This window comes from Struthio camelus, chromosome 5 (genome assembly GCF_040807025.1).
Source record: "Struthio camelus isolate bStrCam1 chromosome 5, bStrCam1.hap1, whole genome shotgun sequence".
Classification (NCBI taxonomy): domain Eukaryota; kingdom Metazoa; phylum Chordata; class Aves; order Struthioniformes; family Struthionidae; genus Struthio; species Struthio camelus.
The window spans coordinates 79598312-79625005 of record NC_090946.1 but is presented as its reverse complement, the minus strand read 5'-3'; the positions used below and the strand labels follow the sequence as shown (position 1 = coordinate 79625005).

The 26694-nt window shown below is 50.5% G+C and overlaps 1 protein-coding gene across 6 annotated transcripts in view; it reads left to right on the top strand.

Moving 5' to 3' along the window:
• Positions 1 to 26694, top strand: part of SAMD4A (sterile alpha motif domain containing 4A) — a 133755-nt gene that overhangs the window by 83154 nt on the left and 23907 nt on the right. For 4 of the 6 annotated variants that reach the window (XM_068947515.1, XM_068947513.1, XM_068947512.1 and 1 more), the window contains 2 exons: positions 18539 to 18802; positions 25887 to 25996. In XM_068947515.1, the coding sequence (XP_068803616.1) occupies positions 18539 to 18802; positions 25887 to 25996 (374 nt within the window). The remainder of the gene's footprint in view (positions 1 to 18538; positions 18803 to 25886; positions 25997 to 26694) is intronic. The other 2 variants (XM_068947517.1, XM_068947516.1) reach the window with 1 other exon arrangement.

Here is a 26694-nt window from a genome sequence, read left to right as displayed (position 1 = left end):
GGTGTGAGGCTTAGCAGACAAGCTTTCACAAAGACGAGAGGTGCAGGGCACCTCTGTCTGCCTGTCTACCTGCTCAAACACCTCTCCCTTTTATGTTGTTAATGCATCATTAAATATTCTACTTTGCAGCTGGCAAAGAGAGGAGCAGTCTTAAAAGCTCTGTTTAACAAGAGCAGTACAAGCCTTTGGCTCTTTTCTAAAGGATCTGTGACAAAGGGGTAAGAAATGAAAGTTGCAGACCAACAGTTTCTTGTGCTTGGGCTCTGACTCCTTTCTTTCCCCTGTGTAATTGGTTCCACCTGAGCATGATCTGATTGCATTGGGGGGGTTCATTTGTGAAATGGAAGTATGGCATAGCTTAACCCTGTGTTCTCTGCCTGCTCAGAAGTCAGTATGCACAGAGAAGAAGGAGGGTCTGCTGTTAAATATGTTTGTCCAGCACTGAGAAGCTGGGGTGCAGTTACACTTGATGCACTGATTTGAACTGGACCGTAAGGGCTGAGAGCAAGAAAGAAAAGGACAAACTTTGGAGGGAATGATATCTGCCCCATTTGGCAGTATCAAGCTTGTTGAACCACAGCTGTAGGGGTAAAGCTTCAGTTCCTAGCTCTGCCACGTATCTGCTGGACAAGTCTTCTGGTCCTCCACTCCCAATATATAACCTGGGAATAACAGCATTACTTCTTCCAGCAGTTTATGGTGAGACTTTCCTGCGCTCTCATCTTTGTTGTAGTGCCGGGGCAGTTAAACTCCTCTTGGAGCGCAGGTTTCCAGGGACAAGAGCTGTCAGCCCCCCTGCACAGGGGCAGAATGTCTTGGTCTTACTGCAGGAGCAACAATAAGTTGCCCCAAAACGTTTAAATTTAAGAGCCAGATGTTGCAGGTGCAGACCTTCTTATGCCAGTACCTGCACAAAAGAAGTGTCTCGGTGTCAAATACAGACAGCATTTCAACAAGAGTGAGTTTCTCCAGGTGTGACTCTGCCCATGGGATGGGAGCACTGCAGTCTGCATGTGGGCTACCACTGTACCGTAAAGCAGTGGCACACCAGATTCTCTGGGGTGGGATGGCCACAGAGAAGGTTGGTGGTGCTCACAGTTGATGCATGCCTTACTGGAGTCCTGTGTGTCTAGGAGTCCATCTCCTGTCTGTGCATCCAAAAAGAGGAAGAGGTTCTTTAGCCTGGCAGTGGTGTTACCCAGGTGATCCTGGAGAGTGAGACAGTGGTCTTTGCTGGCAAGAAGAGAGAAAGGAGCAGAATCGGTTCCTGTCTCTATCCCAGCCCTACTGCTCATTGCCCTGCCTGTGACGTTAGCCAAACACAGCAAATGGTTGTGGTTATCCCAAGCTGCAGATGCATCACCTGAGCTGCCCTGCAGTCCTGCCCTGGGGCGAACATTGTGCTGTGTCCCAGGCGCATGCTGGCTTGATCCCTGTGTGCTCCAGATTCCTTTGGAGCGACACCACTGTATGAAGGTACGGTGTGGGTGGCACCAGGGGACTGAGATGATGGTGTGCATCGCAGACCAGTGACAGATAGATACAGTCTGAGACCTCAGGATCGAATATCCCGTACAGCAGAGATCCTGGACATTGAAGCTGCGTTTATGCAGGACAGCTGTTACAAACTCTTTGGTATTTCAGTGTCATTGTGCTGCCCAGATTCCCCTACCTGTGAACAGGGAGATCCTTGGACCGGCAAAGCTGTTTGACAGTCTCCGATCACCCTACTGCTTCCGAACAAAAGGGAGAGACCTGATCGCTCAGACCCCTCTAACACCCTTCCCATGGGAGTTTCTGCTAGCAGGACTGATGTTGTTTGTCTAAGAGGAGAGAGCAGTGCTATAGAGGAGAAACACTTGCCTACTTAACTTCCTCGTCCCCCAAAAGAAAATTTTTTTATGTTGTCCTAGATCTGAAGAGATGGAATAAATCAGCATACTTTCTTGAGTGCCAGACAGTAATGCTTGTTTTTGTCAAGATTCATGGCTCTCAGCTGGCTCCTGCCAGCTCTCAAGAAATACTTAGGTTTCAGAGTGATGCTCAGGTGTCACCAGTAAGAAGTACTGGTGTTTGAGCTCCCTGTAGGCTCAGGAAACTTCAGGGATGCTAGTGGCAGCAGGGCACCTTGCAGAGAGAAGGACCGTCCTGTGGACTCTTACCTGTTCTGGAGCAAGCCCTGTGCCAGTTTGTGGAGACACCCCCTTCCTCTAAAGGGGTTTCTGTTGCGTTACTCTTACTCGGAAGAGAACCTGCCTCTACTGCTGCCGTACAGACGCATCTGTAGCTACTAAACTGTACGTCAGCGTGGGTATCGGTGACGTTGCTTGCTGGATTTTGCCTGCGTTTGCCCCAGTTCTGACTGAGGTTGCTGAGTTCTCTGGTGAGATAGCTAATGAACAAGACTGACGATCTGGGGCAGAGCCCCACTGAGAATTGAGATGGAAGAAGCAACGCCTAGAAAGCACTTGTCATAGGCAGAGTGTGTTTTGTGACTCTTCAACTGCAATAGATTATTGCCTCCCACTGTAGACTAACCTGTTGTACCCAGTATCCAAACCGATCTTGGTAACTGGGTGGGAACTGCATGTTTTAACTTGAGAGACCACTCTAATTTGTGTTGGATTGGTGGACAGCTTGCAAGTATAACCATCTCCTCTGTAGTTTTGCTATCACGTGAAGGTGATTGTGTATCCTCAGTGTATGTTTAACTTCTACTGCGTGTTTCTTCCCATGCAAAGTTAGCAGCTAAACAGCAAGCTATTTTGCTTCTTTAAAAATAAAGAGTGCAAAAGTCTTAATACGAGTACAAGAGTAAAGTACTGTTCTTGCTATTGGGAACTTAGCTTTGTATTCAGGAATTTTCTTCAGAAACTTCCACTTCTGTCTCACTTGGCCATGCTATGTACTGAGACTTCACGCACCAGCGCTCGCTCTGCTGGGTGAGGACGCCGTAGAAATAAAGAACAGGACTCGGGTAGCGCATGTAGCAACGAGCCCGACGTCTGCGAAGTTATTGTCTTCCGGAAATTGCCTTTAATGGGACAGGTCCCTGAACTCGCAGTAGTCTTTATTAGTTACTCCATCAGTGACAGGGAGTCTGGGGAAAGGTGGATGTTGCAAAACCTTTGGTTGGCTTTTTTTTTTTTTTTTCTTGTACTGATTGAGTAAAGCTGGTTGGCCTTTATTATACCTGAGGCTTTCAGCTGTCATAGACTGGGGCATCTGTTGTCTTGCTCATGCCCTCTAGTGTTACATATAACCATTGGAGAACATTTCTAGGAGGGGCTAGAAATAAGGCCCCCCTTGCTAGGGGCCCTTAACTATAATATCTCACAAATTTTGGATTTCAAAACAGGATTCATACAAAGAGATAATGTGTGACTGGAGTTGTTTCCTACAGTCCATGAAGAATATGCACAAATGTAACAGAAAACTGGACAGAGAGGGGAGACAGCCTCTTCCACATCGGCTGTTTCGGGAAAGAGCAGCATTTGTCACAGCACAGTTCTCTTCGTCTGCTCTGAAAACAACTGCAGCCGTGTAAACGGCAGATACGGATTTCCCTGGCCCATCTGTAAATGCAAAACACTTGGTCCCTGGGAGGATACGGTCCACAACTCTGCAGTGCATCACTTAAGCAAGCAAGGAGATGAATGCTCATCTGCTCTCTACCTGGAAACCATCAAGCGTTGGAAATGATAGCAGTGGTGGAGGAAAACAGGGATGGCCTTTCACCTCCCAGGCATCAGCAACACCAGGGGGATGCTGTGAGCAAACGCTTTGCTGCCACTCTTGAGTGGTCCCTGCAGAGCTCTGTTCTGTAGCCATTATCCCTTCCTCCTGTTGAAGTCACTCCTTTTGCCTTGTTGCTCACCCTCTGCTTATCAGGGTTATCTGATTATCCAAAGTCCAAATGGAGAAAGCTATGGCCATTCTTTGTGCTGGACAGCTGGATATTTGGTGGGCCGGTTGCATGTGCTCATCCTGCTTTCACCGCCGCTCCCGCGCTGTCCAGCCCTGATCTCAAAGCAGGATGGCCCAGGTGCTCCATCCATCCCCAAGATCACTGCAGCCGCCAGTGTGGCTGGTGGCAGGTTGAGTGCAAGGAGGGAGACTGCTCCCTGCAGGTCTGTGGGATCCTGGAGCAGAGCAGCAAGATCCAAACTAGAAAAATGTTTGTCTCATGGAAGAGATTCATCTAAGTGGAAGAGATGGAGGCAGCCCAGTCTCTGCTATGTACCTGTTTGCAAGGTCTCATGTGACGATGCAGGAAACTGGGCTGCTCCTATGTTCTTCTTTCACAGTTCAACATTTGTGTTGCTTTGTTCAGTATTTTCTGACCCAGTGTATTGGAGTGCCTTAATGGATTCTGTTGAAGTTAAGCAACGGTCAGAACCTGTTTTATCCCTGAGACTTCAGTGTAGCCCTCCTGTCGCTTTCTGCACCTTCCCCTGAGCCCGTTTTGGAACGTTCCTTCCCTTCCTTCCTCTACGGGCGGTCACTCTTCTCGTTGCTACTTCAGCCAAGAAGGGGGGTTGCTGACAAAGAACAACACAGGGCTGAGATCTCACGTGAAATGTATCTCTGTGGGAGTCTTTGACTTCCATCCAAACTGATTGGCCTTCCTGTGGTCCTCCCAAAGATCACACTCTGCGCTGGGGAAAAAAAAGGATTCACACATCTAAACTCCAGATCCCTTTTTTTACTACAGAAACAAACTGCTCTGTCTCCCTTTCTGTTTCCAGCTACACTGGGGCATTGTGAAGGTCCGGCTGACTATTCCCAGCAAACGCTGAAATGGATAGCACAATGTATTGTGCTGTGTTACCAGCTGGCCGGCCCGTCTCTCCCTCCAGGCTTTGCTGCTTGCTCCACCAGGATCTGGGTGGCTGCAAACTCTCCTCTTGCTTTAGGAACTTGCTGATATCAGCAATCTGCAAAGCAATGACGGGGAGTAACCCATCAACCTCTGCCAAGCGTTTTGCTTTGGACATAGCATCCAGGTCAGCATCTAGGAGAGCGGTTCCCGTGGTCCTGTTCAGCTGAGGCCTCTGGTGTGTGCTATTCACACCACCTGCGTTTGGTGGTCTCCTCTTGTAGGGGATCCGCAGCCACACATCCTTGGAGAAGAAAGACCGAATTTCTTGCCCACAGCAGTTAGGCTTGGTGAGAAGCAGTTAGGAAAGCGGAGCTTTCTTATTACAGGTTTCAAAGAGCGAGGAAACAGAGATGGGGTCCTCATCACCCTGCCCCGCTCTGCTTTTACACAGGAACAAGAGAAGACGGAGGACATATGTGCAGCCTACACCAGGCAGTGCTTTCTGGCTAAGTGAGGATCCTGTTGTAGGCAGGGTGTCAAGCAAGTGATTGATATCTGCTTGCCAAGCAGAACGAGTAGGCAGGAAAGCGAATGCGTTTCCTACAAGCTCGCTGCAGCGAGTGGGTTTTGTGTGGGCTCTGGGTGGTGCGCGGCAGGCTGGGTCTTGCAGTCCGGCCTCGGCTCGGGCCTTTTGCCCCGTCAGCTGTAGCGCTTGGAGGAAAGATAGGTGGCAGAAGGACTGACGGAGGGACCCACAACATTGGCAGAGATCTCTCCAAAGGGCAGAGGAACTCCACTGCCTGCCCAAAGTGAAAGAGGGAGGAGACCATGAGACTGGGCTGAGCGGTGACTCACACTGACTACTGCTGTTGATGGCGTTCAGGCATGTACAGATGGAGACAGGAGCACAGAGGGCTTTATACAGGTGGTCAGTGCAGGTCAGGTGCTCGTTACTCGTTGCTGGTGGCTGCTCTTAGGAAGAAAGCCATGCGGGTGCTCTTAAAGCAGCCCTCTTGGCACAGAGCCGGGCCTTGAAGCGCCTTAAATGCTCTGCATGATTTGGCCTGCTAGCCCACCGAACAGTTCTTAGGAAAGCGGTGAAGGGATGGGGATTTATCTGGATGGCCAGTGCACATGGCGTGAAGGGAAGGAGAAGCACTGAGTGTCAGCAGGTGATGTGCAGCTGTCCCTCCCCAAGTGGGGGTCATTGCTTATGGATCCTCTGGGATCATGCAGGGGCTTTCTCCAAACCTGGCCGTTGGGTCTACGCTCTAGAGGCTGCATTCAGCTGTAGAAACGTGGAGTTTGATCCTTGTTGTTTATCTACGCATCTCCTTTCACAGCGCTGTTCTTGATTCAGTTTCCCCCTGCCTTGTGCACAGAGTCTAAGCCTCTTCTCTGTTAGCGCTTCCTGGCTCTTGGGCTCAAATGAGGCCACCTGGTTTGGGAACCTGTATTCCGGTTGCACACCCGGATGCTCACACTCTCATAGCTTGTAAAATCATGGCCAGTGCAATAACTCTTAAGTATTCAGGGCAGAGACTGCTTCTGCACCCTCTCTTTGCACAACTTTAGCACGTTGTTTGTCTGTTGACCCTGTGGAAGAGGATGCTGTCATCTACCTGCAAAGGATAGTGGGGTGACAGGCTTGAATCTTGCATCTCCTACACTGCCTCTGGTTCACTTGCATCAGTCTGGGTCTTTCAGGAGGTTAAGAAGGACCTTGTGCTCTTGTGTGTTACTCTGCAAGTTCTTCAGATCCCTGTCTCCAATGAATCATGCTTTTGACCTGGAAACGGCACAGAAATTGCCAGTGTGGCTGATTGATGGTGTCCTAGCTGTGGAGTGAAGGAAGGCATCCCCAGTAATTCTTTTAGACCTCTCTGCAGTTTTGTGTGTCTTTTGACCAGGAGGTTTTGTCGACTTTGCTGCAGGCTGCAGCTCGCACAGACACGATTCTGTGCATCCGAGGCCCCCAGGCACGCTTTTGGGTCATTACTCACCTGTCTCAGCAGCCCGCGTCTTTCAGGGCTCAAGAGAACTCTCCTCTGTCACTCTGACCTCTTGGCTGCTGAGGAAGGAGCGTTTGAGCTGCTGCATAGGTGTGATGGATGGATCCTCCTAGACCCAGGCGTATTTTACCAGCCGCTCTGGTGTCTGTCAGACACTGGCATAAATGACAGTGATCTGTGGTTACTCATTGCATATAAGCTTGTTCCTCTCCCTGAGGGAAGCTTTGCTTTTCTCTTGACCTGGGAGTGCTCCTGGGTCCTTGTCTGTGGTTTTCACTGCTGCCATCCTGCTGCCGTGAGCTGTGGGAACCACCATTGGCTTCTGGTCAGGGGCTCCAACTAGGAGCAGGATACTATCGCAGGCTCTCCGGGTGGGACAGCTTGGGAAGGGCCACGTAGTGTTTTCAGCTACTGATTCGTGTCCGTAAAGCGCGTAATGAGTAATGCCTCCAGCTGAAGAAAGCTAGATGCTTCCACCAACTCATGCCTTGGCACCTAGTTGGCTTCTGTAGGCAAGAGCCATCAGATATTTTGGGGTGCTCAGCACTAACGCCTGCAAGCAGCATGAGGAGAGAAAGGACACGTGCTGGCAAAGGCATGCAAACTCCTCTCTAAAACCCTTTCTACTCCTTGCAGCCTTTGGGCACCACCTTTTCCCAGCCTTCCCTCCCGACGTGATGTAAATGGGTTTCCTTGTGACTCTTCCCGAGCACCTTTGCGTGACGAGAAACCGTGGAGAGAATCATCTCTCCATCGCACATGTTTTGACTGCTGTGAAACTCTTAGATCTGGCAAATAAATAGGAAAAAAGATTGGCTCTCCCTCCCACTGCCACCAAGTAAAAGCTACACAGAGGTTGCACGAGGGCAGCAGCGTGTGTACGCACATGCTGCTTTTCTGAAGCGGGGAAGGAAAGGAGTGCTCTGGTTTATGTTTTATCCGAAGTGAATCCGGCCTCTCTCCCGACTGCAGTGTTGCACTGGGACTTGCTGTGTTACCCTGACTCAGTAACACGCCGATATTTAATTAACTTTTGACTTCGGGTTTAAAGGAGCAGTGTACAAAATAGTTATTTACTTCATTTGAAAATTCTTTTAGTCGTTACCATAATTATAGCTTCCTGCTCTTTTTTTCTGGATATTTTTCTGAGCGGGGGGAGGGAGGGAAGAAGGGGGAATATTTGCCGTTCTCCTTGTGGTTATCACATCCTTCAAATTACTAAAAGAGGCTGGGATAATAGGTCTAGTGATTATATATAGGCACCATCTGCTCTGTTGCTGCTTCCTATCAAAGTGCAGTTAGGAGAGTGCAAGAAGGATATTTTCTTTCCAGCTATATTAAGACTCTGTTTCCATCTCAGCTCCAAAGCAGAGCTCTCTGAATGCAAATGGATCAAATGCACTGTAATCAATGGCTCATTTTTGGCAGCCTTGAAGCTGAACCTTTTTTTCTTTTTTTTTTTTAACTCTCAAGTTTGTTGTTCCCGTTTATTATGCAATTCTATTAAAGGCGAGCTGCTCTGCCTTTGATGTTCTCTTGTAACTATAGTCCCTCCATTTGCTGAGCAATACAGTCTTTTATTAGGCAGCTCAGAGATCTGTGTTTTAACTCAAGCTCAGGGAAGCGTCTGGTTTTGAGGATGCTTAGGGCAGACTTTAGCACGTACAAGCTTTCGGTTGGTAGAGGAGGTAGAAGGCTGCGCTGAGCTGATTTGGGGCAATAACAGGGAAGAATTAATGCAGGTGTTACCATAGTAGCTGTGGCTACCCCGTTTGCCACTGTCATTGCAAAGCTCTGCTGTTTGTGTCAGTATTTTGGGCAATAGATGGAGAGTCATGAGGTGTTAGAGGGTGCTGGCTAGTAACTGTTACGTTTCTCTTGCATCTTCTCCTGTGGGGAGCTGGATGCTGCTTTTGCCAGTTGATGGTGTTGGGGACCTAACAGACTTTTCTTCTCTCTTGGAGCTGGTAAGATTTACGCTCTTTGAAGAAAAAAAATCCCCTTTGAAGAAAAAGATAGAGAGGAGTTGAACAAAGTCCAGGAAATGAAGGAGCAGACAACATAACGTGGAAGACAGTGACAGCCCAGATAGAGTGTAGTTGAGACGGGGCGTTTGAGCTCCAGTTCAGCCAGCCTTAAGTGTCTCTATTAGCTGGAGGCCAAAGGCAGCTGATATGGCTGAAACGTAGGGGAATTTGTCTTGTGAACTCTGGGCTATGGGTGACTACAAGAAAGGAGGACTGAATTACTTTTTTGAGTGAGTGAAAGTGGACAGAAAGAGAAGAATGAGGAAAAACAGTATAGCAAGCAGTTCATGCTTCTTTTGGGATGAGATTTCCCTGATGATTGCATCCTAGGGCGTATGTGACTTAGACATACGTTGTTCTCCTGTATTTTGTCACTGATAAAGGCATGGCTTCCCCTAGTACTGGGTCCAGTTTACATATTTAAATAACTCTTTATGGATCATTGTGTCCTGTGGAGAGCAGATCCTTTAGAGCACCTATAGCATGGCCTTCACCCATTTCTCAGCAATTCTGGAGGTTACATATTCTTCCCATCCAGTGGGTCGAGATCCTTCTTTTCTTATTCCCAGTTTCCTACAGGCTGCGTATTGCTAGGTTGCTCAAGTACATCTTACGGCTTGGTCTCCAGAAACGACTGTAGCTGACAGAGAGCTTTCTCCATCTGAAGTGTAACGCGTTATAGAAGCTAATGCTGTCAAATCTGCTCGTGTAGTCTCAGCAGACGGATATTTCTCAGGCTGGGGATCTTTTTAGCAGTCAACGTAATGATCGGTGGATGCATCCCACACGGTTTTATCTATGTCCAGGCTTGAACCATGATTTTCAGGTTGCTTGACTGCGCTATGCGCTTGACTGCACCATGCACTTGACTTGACGGCACCAGGTATCAGCTTGGGGTTAGTAAAGAGCATCTCCAACCTACAGCCCCTGCCTACCCCCCACTGACTGTCATCCCAAATGTTCAACGGGATCACAGCAATCCATGGTTATATTGAACAATCCTTCCCCCGCCGTGAACAGGCTTGGAGGAGAGTCAGCGAGCACAAACTCACCCAGCGGTGTCAGATGCGGGCAGCCGCCGCCTCCCAGCTGAGCTCTGTGCGTGTTTGCGCGAGTGACCGTGCTCCACTGTGGCGTGAGCAGCCGGCGCGTCTCGGCTGAGCCCGGTGCGGTGCCCGCAGGGGCGCGGAGGAGTGCCTGCGCAGGCGGGCTCCTGGCCGGGCCGAGCAGCAGCACCCGCGTGGACTCCTTGGCATCACCGATAGTTTAAGTGAACCTGTTTGCAGGCGACACGCATCCGTGCGATGCTCTTGGACATCTTCTATTGACAGAAAAGGATGGTAGAAAGATTTTGTGTGTCATAGCGCAGTTTATGTGGCTTGATCAGTGAGCAGGGAGGAATTTCCCCCAGGAACCAAAACCAAAAATCAGTATATCCTGGGGGTAACTAGTGAGACTTGGCTCAGCACTGCAGCGTTGTTATTAATGGACTGGGATTCCCCAGGGGCGAACGCTTTTCTTCTGTGGTTTGTATATAAATGCATGAGAGAAGCCACGTTTATTGGCCTGGAGAACAGGGTGTCATGTTTACCCGGCGAACAGATACAGTACGGTTTAGGGCAGAGCCTCCTTGCAGCATACCCTCGATCCTGGATCCTGATGCCCATCAGCAGCAGTCTAAGTAGCCGGTTTCATTTGTCTTTTCGTCTGCATGTTAAATCACAGTCTGAATTTACTCCCGCTCTAGCTCGGTCCTGCCGGTGGAAGGCGATGAGACAGTCTGGTGAGAAACCCAGCAAGAACCTCACGAGAAGTTCCTGGGTTTCTGCTCTTCCCTGAACCTAGCTGAGCCTCCTCCCAGAAGTGGGGCGTTCTGGATTGCTAAAGCCACCAAGTATTTACATGTCTTTAGAAGTACCCAGCAGCTGTGGATTTTTACACAGCCAGCTCGCTGCGTACACGGGCAGGTAGTGCTCAGAGTCCCGGGGCCCCGGCCCTGCTGTGATGTGAACGAGTAAATAACAATAATCATAATTCCTGTGCCCGGAGCTGCAGCTGGAGCCAAGCTGGGGGTCAGCGGGCTCTCGCTGTGCTGGGCAGGAGCTCGCGAAGCCCGCTGCGGCCAGCAGCAGGACTTCCCCCTGCTTCAGCCCAGCCTGGCCGAGGCCTCACATGCTCTGCTTGGAAAGATCAGCGGCAGAAGTAACAAACGGGTTATTGTTACTCTATCCAGTCTTTTCCTTGAATGGGAAACTGCATGGTAAAATGCCTAAATGCCTTTTTTTTTTTTTATAATTTGTTTGACAGGCTTTTCTGCAGGCCCTGCTTCTTCCTGAGTTCTCTGGTCAAGGCAGCGCTCTTCTTATATCTGTTTATTTCTTTCTAATGCACGCAGCTACCCGGTGGCCGCTTGAATTTAGGACTGTTGGTTTTTTCCCCCCTGCAGCTTGTATTAGCCTCTGAGTCAGAGGCTGGGACACGGCTTATCCGGCGCTGCACAAATGAAGTTGAAGTCACAGTTTCCAAATCTGGAGGGGGGGAGGCGGGGGGAAACACGCAGAGAAAAGACTCCAAGGGTTAGGGGACGTTGGGTTGAAAAATGTTCTGTCAAGCTCTGCTTCGTCCACGCTTCGGTTTTTGTATCTGTGTAGGTAGCTCTGTGAATGAGCCGCCCCAGGAAGGAGGCCGAGAGCCAGCCGGGCGGCGTGATTCACTAGCATTTGTTTCTTAGCGTCCTCGGCAAAGAAAGTCAGAGAAACGAAGAAAGCTGCGAGCCTTGGTTTGGCCAGATCGGGGTAGTCTTCCTGGAACGGATGATGCTTAGTGATTTGAGTAGCACCAGCGAGGGGGAACGGACGGATTTGAACTTGCTGGGCTTCTTTGTGAGAAGAATTGAAGGCGCTGTTCAGCATTCCCCCGCCGTGTGGGTGCATCCGCTCTACACAAGAGACTGTGCAGCCTCAGCGGAGTGAAAGACGCTCCGTCTTTCATATAGCGGTTCATTTGGGATCAAGCCGCTGCTTTAGATAACTTTTCTCACAGCTGGTTAGATTTTAGTCGCAAATTTACAGACCAAGAAAGGAATAGCATGTGATAGGACGCTGTTTGAGGATGCACCATAATAACAAGGTTTACAGCCAAGAAAAAAGCCAGAAACTCCAAGCCCATCTCCAGAAGGGTTCACTGTGCCCCTTGCAGCACTTTTTCTTTCTCCAGTGATGGGAGAAGGGTATTCTGCTTTACAGTCTGCTGGTTTGGCCATGCACTGGTAAAAGGGTTGTGAGCTTGTTTGAAAAGTCCTCTGGGTTTCCGGGACCTGCTAAGGACTGTACAGCAGTGAAGGGCATGCCAGGATCACAGAATCACAGAATCACAGCACGGTTGAGGTTGGAAGGGACCTCTGGAGATCATCTAGTCCAACCTCCCTGCTCAACAGGGTCCTCTAGAGCATATTTCCCAGGATCACATCCAGGTGGGTTTTGAATATCTCCAGCGAAGGAGACTCCACCACCTCTCTGGGCAACCTGTTCCAGCGCTCTGTCACCCTCACAGTCAAGAAGTTTTTCCTCATGTTCAGACAGAACTTCCTGTGTTTCAGTTTGTGCCCGTTGCCTCTTGTCCTGTCGCTGGGCACCACGGAGAAGAGTCTGGCCCCATCCTGTTGACAGCCTCCCTTCAGATACTTGTACTTGCGATGATCTCAACGTGCTTCTGTACCCAGCCGCTCTTTGGCGAGGGGCAGAAGAAGCGATCGCACCAGCAGCTTAATGCATTGCCCCAAGCGCGTCTCGCAACAGGCTTTTGCACTGCTTTGCAGCGCAGCCAGGGGTGGCAAGGACACGCTGGGGCAGAGGGAAAGCCAGCGCCTTGCCTGCCGTCCCGTGCTGCTCGGAGGAAGGTCCGGTTGCAGAACCTGGATTCTTTCGCTCTAGTTCCAGGAACGGGTGACTTTTGCCTTCTGAGACACGGGCTGAAAAATTGCCCTGAAACCCTGAGAAACCACAACACAGAAGTCTTTGCTCTGCCACATGGTCTTTAGAGAACAGAAATGCTCTTGAAATTAGTTCTTGTGCTCCAAAATAGGCAACACCACTTCAAAAAGGAAGAGAGAAAAAATAAACTCCAGTCTCCGCTGCCTGTACTGTACATGCCTCAACAGTTGGAGATAAAGGGCTACAGTCTGCTTGGGAGTGGACAGAGCCCGTTTCACAGGGAAAACACTCAAACGCCTTTCAGCCTCAAAATTTTTCTAAATAAGTTGCAGTATCTTCCAGCGCAGCCAATGTTTGATCTGCGATAAAGCCAGTTTTCTCTGGGGAGCTCCTACACTGGTGTCAGCTCTGGTGGAGACAGAGCTCTGCTGAGCAACGCACCTGCTGGGGCTCGGTCCCCGGCGGCTGCCACCAGCCGCGCACCGGCCTGGCAGTACGAAAGGCCTGCTGCAAGTCCCTTGGCTGCAGCTGCAACCTGGAGGCCAGATGGAAACATCCCTTTTCCTTGTAATCCGTAATCCCAGGCCTCCGGGGAATTTCACTGTGCTCTGTCTTAGCGGCGGTGCGTTGCGAATCCGCGTCCTGCGAGGAGGAGTCACACACACCAGCAGCATGTGGAAAGGGTTGGGTCCTAAATTGTTATTCCTTCTCTGTCTTTTTTTTTTTCCCCCTGGAAATAGGAAGCCTAGCTTGATTTGAAACCTGAGACAACTCCTGTGACACCGCATTTCTCAATGCCATTGGCTCCAGGTTATTTGTTATACTTCTTCCTAGGATGCAAAACATTTTGAGCGCGTATTGAAGCCCTTATATTTAGTAGCGATGCCAGATTGTGCCTGACCCTTGTTTTGAGGCCACAGGGAGCATTTGGGTGGACCGAAGGAGAACACAAGGAGCCTCCTTGCTGCGCTGCAGGAGACGAGCCCGTGTGCGTGGTCCACAGCGCGGCCCACCAGGGACGCAGAGACGAGGCCAGCCCTTCCCCACGCACCTCAGATCTAGTGGGTCCGGGAGTTTAGGCAGCCTCTTCTCCTCCGCGGGAGGATGCGGCAGGGTCCGACGTGGGGAAACGCCGCAACGCTCCCGCCGAGAGCGGGTTTGGTCTGGATGAGTGCGTGCCGCAGGCTCAGAGCTGCAGCAGAGGAACAGACAAACTACCCCAGTCAGCACCAGCTGACTGCCTTATCGCGGCGTGGACCGTGACCTGTGGTGGCCTCCGACCCATCAGAAACCCCGCTGGAGGTACCCAGACCGGCGGCCGGGGCGTTTGCCGAGTGATTCATCAGGCAAACAGCCCTTGCGAGTGACGGCTCTTCCACCGCGGGAATGAGCCAAGCAGGGGTGTTTAAAGGACGTTGGTTTTAGGCGCGTGGCCCTTCGTGATGCTGCAAAGAGGTGGTGCTCGTTTTCCGTGTGCTTTTGTACTGCAGGCGGCATAAAAGAGGAGATGATACTTGTAATGCTGTCCTTTGGGTTTATTTAAAAGCTCTCAGTTAGTCTGTTAACACGCAAAAGGCAGAATTACAAAAAATGTGAGTTATACAGTACTACTAGATTCAAATTAAGTAGGCTGGAGGGTGAGAAAGCGTAGAAAATCAGGAACATGAGATGGTAAGCTTACTTTCCCACTGTTGGCCTAAATCTGCTTGCATGTCCTTTTCAGCCCTTTGAATTTTACAGTACACATTACAGCAGGCAGGAAAACACTTGCAAGCCAGTACTTACACGCGCTTAAGAGTTTTAGCACTTAATATGTGCCAGTTTGGCTGGGAAGCGCAGGTCTCACGTAGGAGCACGTTTCCTCTCTTTGTTAGCGCAGCTCATCGCGCTGCCGCCTTTAGAAAGGCAGGCGTTCCCCGGCCCGCGTCCTGCAAGTGTGTCGTGCCGTAGGAAAAATGTATTCCCTTCCTTTTCAAATGAAAGCCGAAGATTTTCATAAAAGCAAAAAAAACGAGGCGGGAGCCTCGCGTCGCAAGCTTGCGCTCCCTTTCGGTCTGCCGCCGGAGTTAGGCGCGCGCGGAGCGTTTCGTTCGGCGCAGGCGCAGCGGGGGCTCCCAGCGGGTCCGTGGGCAGCCCCCCGCTTCGCCGCGGGCCGTCCCGGGAACGCGCGGGGTGCGGGAGAGGGGTGTTTCTGCCGTGCAGATGCCGTCCCGGAGTCACAGTGCTCGTAGCCCGAGAGCTACCGGAAACCGGTGAGAGGGATTTCGAGAAGCCTTGTCGTTTACCTGTGTCCGTTACGGTCAGAAAGACTTAAATAGAGTAAAGTTAGGCAAACGCGGAGAGCTTTTAAATAATCCACTGGAGCTGGAAACGGGGCTTCTGGAGTGGGCTCAGGTGGGCAGGGAGGAAGCCGATGAGCTCGTCTCACTAACGACAGCTGGTCTGGGTGGTTGTCCAGCGCTTTCCACCGCAGCACTTGCCCACTTGACCCACGGTAGGATTTACCGTGCATCAGCGCAGTGCTCAGCGTCACCCCGCATCGGGTCGGAGCAGCGACGCTGTGGTCCTGGTCTTGTTCGGTTCGGGCAGCGATTAATTTGAAACGTTTACTGCAAGCTCCAGGTCCCCTTAGCGCAATCAGGAAGTGTGATTATAAAATCTGCGTCTTAGATGTTAGCAGTAAGAAGAGCAAGTAAGGCATTTTCAAAGAGGTGGTGGCTTTTTCAGCTCATCCTTTTCAGAGGAATTATCCCTACTGCAGCTTTCAGCAGTTACATGAATTGGCTCGTAATTTAGTAAAGCTGCTTGTGGTTTAATAAAATACAAAGTCTTTTGGACCCTGGCTTTGCACTATCTCAGGAAAAGAGGTGGAACTAATTCTTATATGTTGCATTGGGTGATTTCTAATTGTTCATGACTGTCCTGTGGGATTCATTATTTTACTTGCAGCCAACACTGGCTTCTAATTGGGGGATGTAAAATTAAGATGGAAGAGCAACAAATTGCGAGGGTAGCGCTGCTCAGGAGGGCATCTGCTGAGCTGAGAACAAAAAATTCTCTTGCTTGGAAAAATCACGGTAGGGAGAGGACAGCTTAAAGACAGCGGGATTTCAGCTGGCGCGCAGCTCGTTGCGCTCTGTAAGAGAGGACCGCTCCTGCCGTCTGGCTGCTCCAGCGTTTGATGCATCGCTTTTCAAAGCAGCTTGTGTTTTAGGTGACAAGAGAGGGCCACAAAAGCAACACCTGGAGACCCGTGTTGGAAACGATGCCCGCGGCTGTCTCTGGCAATCTGGGTTTTCTCACTGTTACCGAAAGCAGATAATTACGTTCAGCGAGTCACGCGCACAGGTTCGCGGGCCCTCGCGTGCTGCCGTCCTTCCCCGGCTCCCAGCAGCTCCCCGTCATGCGAAGGACACACACATTTCCTAAGCCAGGAGGCTTGTTTCCATTGGCAGATGGAGAACCATTTTTTTCCAGGAGAACAAATTTGGGGTGGCTTCTCCCCTCTGGGCATTTGCGATCGCAGCTGCGGGACTCCAGGCGGCGAGGGTGTGATGCTCCGCGCTTGCGGTGAGTTTGGGAACTACAGTTCAACTGATAGACGTCACGATAGCCTTAATCACTTACCAGCTGTTTTTGTCCCGCATTTCCCTTTTTTTTTTTTATGGTCAAATATTTCTTTCTCCTGGGATGGTGGCCTGGGAAGCCAAGCAGTGGTGGTTACAGGAAGGGCAGCCAGATGTTGTGATGCCGAGCACAAGCAGAGGACGTGACATCTCCAGGGTCCAGCTACGGCGCTACTTTTGGAGCACGGTTACAAAGCCGAGAGCAGTGGTGTTTGCCTTCCCGGCTGTGCTGTCACAGCTGAAATATCTCGTCCGAGAAGACCTTCTTAAAGATGTCTATTTTCCTGCCAGGAAACGCCACGACTTTAGGAAATTTAACGGTGCTCTGAAAACAATTCCAAGTCCTCGCCGACATCCTCTTCTGTCAGGAGGCTTCTGGAGGACTTTCCTACTGTTGCTTAATAGAACGGGAGTGAATTCCTTAGCGCAAGCTGCTCCCTTTGCTTCCCCGAGCCGGGCAGGCTGCGGGCGCTCGAAACGCCCGGCCGCAGAGAACAGTAGAGAGCGGCACTTAAGGAACTTCACGTTTGTGCTTTAGGAGGGAAAATCAACAAAAGCGATGAATTTCACCGAGCTTTCCTACAGATCTAAGGAATGTGATTTGGAAAGAAATATTACAAAGTTTTTGCTTCGCTCTCCTACGGGCTGAAATGTCATTTCAGCCCCCTCTGCCCTCCGATGTCCCTGGCGCAGCGAGGCTGCTGCTCGGCCCGCTCTGCTGCACGGTTCGTTTCTTCCGTGGGAGGAAGCCCGCGGGAGGTTTTTTATATCTTAAAGCCTTAGATTAAAATATATTACATGTATTTAGGCTTAACTGTCATACGCCAGTTTAGTGACTGCTGTGAACAACGGAATTGGGATTGTGTTACGCCAACAGACCAACTTTTTTGTATATTTTTTACAGGAAACAAAGATAATTCTTCAATATCCGTCTTCTCCTCCGCTTACCATGCATTTCTCCCTATTAACAAACAAATCGAAGATGTCCAAATCTTGCAGGAAATACCTAAAAATTAATGAGACAGTATATAAGAAGAGTACTGAAAAATGGAGTAGACTGAAGCTCAGGCCATTTAGCAAAAATTGTATTTAAAGATATATTCAAGATTAAACATTTCTGTCAAAAACGGTCAGAAAACCTAAGGTCTTCTTTTGTTAATACTTTACAAACATAAGAAATTCTTTTCTACTTGGTTGAAAGGCAAATAAATACCCATTCATTTAAAAACTCCTTCCCAAGAATTAATTCCAAACCACAAGAGTTACTGCTAGCGTTTTTCTAGCATTGCTAGTGTTGTTTGTGAAAAACAGATTGAACGTGGCTGTATCAAAATTTCGGTCAGGTGCTCTCATTGCTAACGATAGGCTGACTGAGTCCAAGAGCTTAGTGGGGATCAGAAAAGATGAGGCATTTGTATGGGTGATGAGTACATCCACGGTTGCGTTAGGCAGAGGGGTAAATGCTGGTGCTTCAGCCAAGTCCTGACCGAAGGGGGAGACGGAGAAGCTTCCTCTGTGTCTGTGCGATGGCACCGTTGTCCGTTTGGGGAATTTTTATGCCTTTCCCAGAAACGTTCAGTTCTGGCTGCTGTCAGGGACAGGACACAGGTCTGGATGATTTTAGTGGGGCAAGTTGAATAACCTCAGTGTAGCTGCTGGAAAATCCCCGTCATACCTGAACTAGCGTCAGTGTGTCTTTCGTGCAAGACAGATGATAGCCCGGGCTTAAGGGCAGATGGAAACCGGCAGCTAAACACCAAGAATCGTCCTGCTGCTCTCTGCTTTGGGGCCGGGGACGTAACCGTACGCAGGCGCCCGGGAAAACCTCGACAGTTGCTCGGGTCTTGTTAGACGCTGAGCCCGTACAGTCCTCCTCCCTAAGCAATCCGATTGAGCTCGTGTAATCCTACCTTGTTGCAGGTGCTCCTATCCCCCTTGTTCCTAGGAGGCAAAAGGAAGAGGTCAGGGTAGGATTCAGGTGGTCACGGCGAGACTGTATTTCTGAGGAAGGAGCGGCGAGGCACCCCGATGAACCGCGAGACGATTTTTCGGGCGGCTTTGCTAACGTCCCGGGACGCGAGGGGGGAATAACCTGTTTGATTTTATTTTTTTTTTCCAGTTCTCTCAGGCCAGACACACCACAGCCCTTTGAAACGCTCTGTGTCCCTTACCCCACCCATGAATGTGCCAAACCAGCCTCTAGGACATGGATGGATGTCTCATGAGGACTTACGAGCTAGAGGACCCCAGTGCATCCCTTCCGATCATGCCCCCCTGTCTCCACAAAGCAGTGTAGCCTCTTCGGGAAGTGGTGGGAGTGAACATTTAGAAGATCAGCCTTCCGCTCGTAACACATTCCAGGAGGAAGGGAGTGGGATGAAAGGTGAGTGACTACGAGACGCCTCTCCCCTACCCCAACCCCAACGAAGGAGGCTTCGCCCCAGCTCCTCGCCTCCCGTGCACCAGCTGGGGCAAGACTTGGCCAGGCAGAGAGACGGGAACGGAAAAGCCGTTTCCCTCCCGGGTGATTTCTATCTTTGGTTTTCCCTTGAGAACCACGCTTAGATACCCGTGTGCCCTGGCCGTATGGAGTGCGATGAATGCTTTAACGCTGTGTGAACCTTGTTCGCTTTAGCGTTTGTTTCAGGCGAAGCAAACGGACTGCCAGTGTCCCGGCAGGTTCAGCGTAACAAGTTAGGTTTCCCTGTAAGCGACGCGTGCTCCTGAACCTGACGTGTGACGAGCGCGTGCCAGTAGCCTGTTTTACCCCAGTACGCTGCAAACTGCCAGTCTTCTGACAAGCTAGCTTTACTCCATAGTGCGTGGCTTTTAGCTGAGCTCTCTTTTTCTTTCTTTTTTTTATTACAGTGAAAAATAGCTTAGTGTCAGTTTAACGAGCCGTGTGTAATGTATCATTGTGGTGTTTGGTATGACAAGAAACCCACCAAGTATTTGAAGAAGTTTTGACTTGAGATACTTCTCGGAACTGAATTTACCCTGCGTACTTCGGTTGTTTTTTTCTCCATTACGCCTGTGTTTCTTAGAGACCTGTAGCGATAAGATAGCTTCTCCTGTTAGTAAATGAGGCAGAAAAGAAACCCCTAAAGAAAACCCATTCCTGCAGCCCATTTGCCAGTGAACATGTAATCAGGTAACTCAGCCGGGGCGTTTGGTCTCCAGCGTGCAGGGCTGCGAGCGGCAGCGAGTTCGTGTCTCCCACGGCGCTGGGTTTTGGGGTTCCTGATGCAGCAGCCGCCACGGCGTGCTGCGCGGGAGGGCCCGGCCCCATGAGAGCGCGCGGGGAACCTGGGCTGGTGTCCCCTGCCGACCCGCCGCAACGTCCCGTGGAGGTGGGCAGGCCGCGTTCGAGAGCCGCCGCTCGGGTTAGGAGGCCGATGCATCGAGGCCCCGGGGTCCTCTTTGCTGCTGCGGGGAGGTGGCCCCCTCTCGTGCCTTGGCCATGAGGGTGCTTGCTGTGGTCGTATGCACAGTCACTCCTGAGCGGGTTTGGGAGTCCAGCTGGAGCCAGCAGGTGAATAAAGCTTTTCCGCTTTCTAGGGTTAAGGCTGCTTAGAGGGCAGTGACTCACCGAGTCAGAGATCTCCAGAGCTAGGGACCTTCTGATGGACCCGCGTCCCACAGGCAGGGCCGTGGAGGGCGCCGGCTCCCTCTGCACCAACAGCCCCTTCAACCCTGAGGGCGAGAAGTTGCTGCGAGGCTCGTGCGTGTGCTGCCAGCATCTTCTCTGCGCGGGAGCTGAGCGGGGCGCAGCCTCGGGGAGGAACCAGTGGAACTGCGGCGAACGGTGCGGGGGAAGGCAGTGCTCCCCGGCGCGGCGGATGTGCCCCGCGGGCCGCTCACCCCAGGGCGCGCTCGCGCCGGAGCTCTGCACCGCGGCGGGAGGGCTCCGCGCACGCCCGCCATCCTGTTCGCAGCCTTTGCTGTCTGCCTCCTCTTCCAGCTCCCGCCGGGATGCAGCCGAGACTTAGCCGCAGGGCCCAAACGTGTCGACCAGGAGTCTTCTTTTGGGACCGGCCGGCAGGCAGGCTCCCGCAGGTCACCGTTAGCACTCTGCAGACTAATCTGCAATCAGCATGACGGTGCCCAAGGCTTTCTGCACCCGGGGCTTGATCCTGCAGTCTGTCAAGCCGGTGAGACCCTTTTCCTGAGTGAGGGCGCAGAGGGGTCTGTTTAACATTACGTTACGGCAGGTTTCTGCTGATAGAGCTGGCGAAGAGACTGCAGGGGACTTGGCTCCATGTGATTAAAAGCTGCAGCTCTGGGACCTGTGTGGATAGTAATTTTCCAGTGTAATGTAATAGACCCCTCCCCAGCCTAAGCTGTACTTTCTGCCAAATCTCTCCTGTTGCCTTCTGAGAGTAAAAGGCAAATAATGCAAAAAATGCAAAAAACAGAGATATTTTTGACTGGGGAGTCCATAAGCAATAATCAATTAAATAAATTCTACATATTAAGAGAGGCGATTTGACAAGTAAACGTTGCCCACTGTTACTATCCAGTGACGCTGCAGCACCCGTGTGCTTGCAGGTCGCAAACCCCCGCGGGGGCTCAGGCCGGGCACCTGGGGTGCTGATGCCTGGGGGATCTCGCGCCACGTGCCACCGCTGCTGCTACTTCTTAGCTTATTTTAGTGAGCGCTTTCCCAGCGAGCACGTGCTCCGCTCACACCTTTGGCTTGCTAAGTAGTCATGCCTGTTTTCACATGATAAAACAGCTTTCACAGGATCACTCGGGTCTAGAGGAAAACAGCAGTTAACACATGTCACCAGGCTAGACCCAGCTCTGGCTCCTTCTTGCAGCTACGTAGCTGGGTGGTGGGCAGAGAGCAGGTGGCAGAATGACTTGCGGAGGGAATCCTACTCCGAAAGAAATCACCTTCAAACTACTTCTCCTCTCCTGGAAACAGGCAGAATTGTCCTGACAGCAGGCTGGCTTGTATCCACGGGGAGGACTGAATTGTCTCCCAGATCCCAGCTCCTGCTGTCGGGCTGTTTCAGTGGCTCTTCTGCAAAGTCCCTCCTGCCTCACACCTCTGCGTACGGCGCGTCATGGCTCCAGAGGCTGGAAGGGGCCTTGAGAGAGCACCTACCCTGCCCCCTGCCCCGAGGCAGGGTCAGCTCAGCCGAGCCCCTTCCTGGCACCCAGCCTCTGCTTTTTACCCTCCTGGGAGGGAGGTTGCTTCCCTTCCTCGGGCTGTTTGTTCCCGTGCTTCCCTACCCTTCTCTGAAGGAAGGTTTACTAGCACCTAACCCTTATTTCTCCTGTTGCTGATTGAGCCAATTTGCTTTTGTCTTTTTTCTCAGGGAACATGCAAAAGAGATGATTCCTTTCCTGTCTACAGCCTCTGGTTTCATATTTGAGCTGTTGTGTCTTCTCCCCACAGTTGCATCTTCTTCAGACTGAACCAATCCAGTTTTTCCATTCTTTCTTCGCAGATCATATTTTCTAGACTTTGGCTTGTTCTCGCTCCTCTGCTCCGGGCTTTCTCCAGAAGGTCCATATCTTCCTGAAGGTGTGTTACCCGAAGCTGGATTCAGTAGTCCAGCTTCATCAGAGTTGAGCAGAGCAGACTGGCTTCTCATGCCGTGTTGACAGGCGCCTGTTGCTCCATGACAGTAGGTTGCTCAAATGACCCAGTGCCACTGGTTCTGTATGATCCATTGTGTCCCCAGGTCTCTTCAGCAGAAAGTACTGCCTGTTCCTTGTGCTTTGTTTGTGCAGTTCGTTGTTCCTACGTAAGTGCACAACTTTGTGCATTTTTATTGAATTGCGTCTTATTTTATCTAGACCATTTTCTCCATTTGCTGAGATGATTCTGAATTCCAGTCGTGTCTTCCAAAGTGCTTGCAGGCTCTTACAGCTTGCTGTCATCTCCGCCTTTAATAAGCTTACTCTCTTTTCCATCCTCCAGGGTGTTAATGAAATTAGTGGGTAAAGTCAGAGCCAAGGAAGGCCCTTATGGAACATCGCTTAACAAATTCTTCCCGTTTTGCAGCGTGTCTCCCCTACCGTCACCATCCTCTTTGAGGAAGCTTTTGTGTGTCACAGAGCATCAGAGCCTTATAGCTACGTAGCTGTGGGCATGGTGGTGGGTGCAGCATATTTCTCTCCTTCAGCCACTCTCTGTCTAGCTACATAAATTTCATCCTTCATTGCCCATCGCAGTGTTTCGGCATGGGGTTGTTCAGCCCTCGGAAGGTGCTCCCATGATACAGCCTGCAACAACAGTAAAGAAAGTCCCCGCTGCAAAGGGGTGATAAAGAGGAACGAGTTTAGAGAATAGGAATTTTTTTTCCCTTCCCCATTTCTGGCAGTACAGCCAGGGAGCCCCGGAGAGATGTGTCGCGTGCGTGGTGGAGGCAGATATTCTGCCCTTGTTTAGAGGACGCTGCAGAGCGCGCCCGGGCCTCCCCACGGGCAGAGCCCTTCCCAGCGCCCAGCTCGGTGCATGGCTGGAGAAGGGTTTGGGTCGAGCTGGGGGCGTTTCTGCTGTGAGTACGACTGTTGCTTAGCAGCAGGTTCAAAACGGGCTGGGATGCGATGTGCCATAAGGGCACTTTGAAGGCATCCCACGTATATATTGGCTGCAGGGTGAATTGTTTTCCTCCAAGCCTGCTGAATTTCCATGCCAGCAAACAGATATCTGTATGCTGGCAAAACTCTGGCGTTTAATGCATGTAAGACAATACACACAAACAGCATGAAAGTCCTCATTTTGCAGCTAGCACTAAACACAGTATTTCTGACAATTATGCCATGATTTAGCAATTAGGTCCTAGTAATGGGTGATTAAAGACTAACTCCATGTGCGTACAGAGTAGCTCTTTGCTATGTGGGGATCATTAGGAAGTAATGACCGCATCCTGCAGGTTGACTTTCCAAGGACCATGAAATCACCTTAAAAAAGGCTTCACGCCTCCCTTTTGCTTGTGGAAGGGGAAAAGAGCCCTGGTGTCGCTGCGCAGCGAGGTGCCTCCTTCTCCTGTAGCTGTCTCGTAGCATTGCCGTCGCCACCGAGAAGAGGGGTTTGGGTCCTTTATAGCTCCCAGAAGGAAGAGGTTGCTTTGGAAGACTAATGCAAAGGGAGAGAAGGGCTGCTCCTGTGCTCTGACCATCTGCAAAGGCAGAGGTTGGTCAGGCCTGGGAATTCGGGATTGGCTTTTCTGCAGGGCTCATTGCGTGGGTGAGGTCCCACCTCCGTTCGGAAAGTGTCTCTGTGGACTCTCTTATCGGTATAAATGTACACCAAAGACAGATGTCCCTGGGGGACAAAGGATCAGACACTCTTTCTAGGGTGGCATCACTAAAATGGCATGTTTTTGTTAAAATGAAGTTGAGATTCAAACATGCCGGTCTTTGCTCTCTCCACCTGCACTGGAAACAGAAGACTTTCTGTTGGTTGCTTCTTATTTTTTTTAAACAGAGATTTGGTTTAAGATTCCTAAAATAGCAATTTGCGGGATTCTTGCACTGCGGGTTGTATGAAGAAGGAACAGTGCTCCAAGCACAGGACCAAATTCTTCATGTACCAAAGCTTAGGAAGCTTGGAGTAGGAGTGCATTTCTCTGAGAGGCCCAGGAAACTGCTGCCAGTGTAGGAATTACTGTGTGGGATCAAACCAAAGGTCCCTCTAGCCCTGTCTCCTCTGGAGACAGTAGATGTTGGTTAGGGAAGAGAGGTGAGACAGGTCTACCTTGCGTCTGTACAGGCTTTCTGAACTAGGGACTGCGTCCGGACCGAAGGGTGTCCCAGCCAGCAGTGGGCCTGTCCGCCTCAAATTGTCTCATCCCTTTTCAAAGCAAGGTGCTGTTGTGGCCTCATCCTTTGCAGCTGGGGGTGCTGAGTGGCTGAGAAAACTCTGAAGTTGGTTACGGTAGCAAGGATTTTTGGATGCAGTCATGAAGGTTATTCTCCTAGCTGTTGGGCATGAACTGCTCTAAGATGTAGCTGAAAGGGTAGACAATTTTCAGTATTCTCATTTCCTAGGATTCCCCTCCACCTGCTCTCTCCATTTGAAGTGTAGAATTTATCACTCTTTGGGGCTCAAACGCTGTTTTTTGCTTGCACTGCAGCCAGCATGAGCTGGGATTGGGCTCCTAGAGGTCTTGTTGATCAGAAAGGGGACAAGGACTAATGGCCCCCAAACCTTGCCAAGCCAAGAGGAGCTGTGGAGCTGGCTGGAGGGGGGTAGCTGGTATCCCACCCCCTTTTCCCCCAGCAGTCCTCCATGGGGGGACACCCCTGCCTGCGATCTGGTGGGAGGGTTTCCATGTTGCAGAGAAGGACCCCCCCTCCCAGATCCCTCCCTGTGAAAGCATGTTGATGTCAGGAGAATAAAGGTATATAAGGAGCATCCTTCCAGCCAGGGCCCTGATGCGTTACACTGTTGACAGCAACTGGGAAGGAAGTCGTTTCAGTCAGTGTGTTTAGTGGTCCTCAGTCACTCTTCTGAAATGGGCGGCAGAACCATTTTTGATGATGTTTCATTTTTCCACGTTTAAAGTAGAATGAAAATCCTTTTATTTCTCTTCAAACAGCTGTTTAAGTTTTCAGCGCATACCATCTTCCCTCATGTCATAAATCAGTATATGTCATCTGCAAAACAGCCATTTGTTTATCTTAAACTCAACCCAGGCATTAGTTTCTGCGGTTTCCGCATTCTGGAGAAAAAGAGCAATTAAATCTTGCCAGGACTGTGGCAGTTTGCAGCCGTAAAGCTGATTCTCCATGGGGCATCACCAGCTTGGGCCGTCTACAAGCTGATGTTGATGTTAGGGTGACCAACCCAGTTTTCAAACTGATGTTGAGCAACTTCAGCATAAACTTCCGTAATCATGGTGTATCGTGCACATAAACAAGGCAGTGTATACGTTCCCCGCTCCGTGCTCTTAGCCATCTTCATTTTCTCCTGCTCTAGCAAGGGCGTTTTCTTTACATTCAGCTGTATTCTAGGGTTAGGACAACTCTTGAAGTAGTTTTGTTATGGCCTTCTCTAAAGCAGGTGCAGCATACGCTAGCAAGCCTGTATCCACCAAGGTTGGTGGGACTCTGTCCTGGCTGCCCCAAACCCTGGAACAAATTTGTACAATTTCTATACAATTTATGCTGAGTTTAACACTGATTTAAGCGATAACGCTTGAACAGAGAGGCTTCAAAAGCCAGCAGACTAATTCACTGCAGCTCATCCACAGAAACAGCCTCTGCGGACACGTCTAAGGGGCTGATTCTGCCACACAGTGTCTTTTACCATCAAAATCTGTGGGCTTACCTCCTCTGAGCAGTCCCTTAAAGTCCAGTCAATGTCTGAATCGTCAGTGGGACAGCAGATGACACAAGGAAGCCAGCGCCTAATAAACTCCTCGTGCTGTTGTTGATGTTATCGTGCGTTGTTAAAACAGTGTCATAAAATAAAAGGGAGTTCTTGTCTCTTTGCCTTTGTGCTGCAGATGTTCCAGCCTGGCTGAAGAGTCTCCGTCTGCACAAGTATGCGGCTCTCTTCTCTCAGATGACATACGAGGAAATGATGGCACTCACCGAATGCCAGCTCGAGGCACAAGTACGTCTGAAGTCGGTCGTAAAGCAATTAGCCGCGTTTCCTCCTCGGCTGCTGTTGTCACTCCTAGGAACACACTGTTTGTTCACTTGGTAGATGAGGTGCCTTGAAAACCTCCTTTTATAGCTTCACGTGGAATGCATTTTGCTTGCAGAGGACTGAAAAACAAACAGGAAAAGGAAAATTGAGTCTTGGGAGAGTGGAAAAAACACATTGTACCTGAAAGAGTCCTTGTCCCGAGCTTCGTATTGAAGGAGTCCAGGGTTGACATTCGCAGCCTCTTCAGAGTCGCTGGGTGCTGCTTTGTGGTTTTTGTCTGGTTGGGATTCAGTTTAGGATTTTCAGGGCCGCAGTATTCTGTATCCGACTCCCTTTAAAGTCAGCGGGACTTTGGTGGCTGGTTTACTTGTTAACCTTTGAAAATTTCCCCTGTATTAGATTTACCTCTGCGTTATCCTTGAGATAAAGAGGCTTGGTCAGCACCTTTGCTTTCACAGCTTATTTACGTCTGTTGGTAGTTTCCTCCGAGTCGTGATCCCAAAACACTGAATTGAATAAGTGGCTAGGAACAGCCTTGCTTCAGGAGGGGAGGCTTGTGGGCTGTGTGCCTGCCTGCAGGATTTATCCTGCTGCTCAGCTGATTTCTCAATTACCGTTGAGCTTTTCATTTCTTCAGTCCCTGCTGGTGTTCAGAGGCTTCA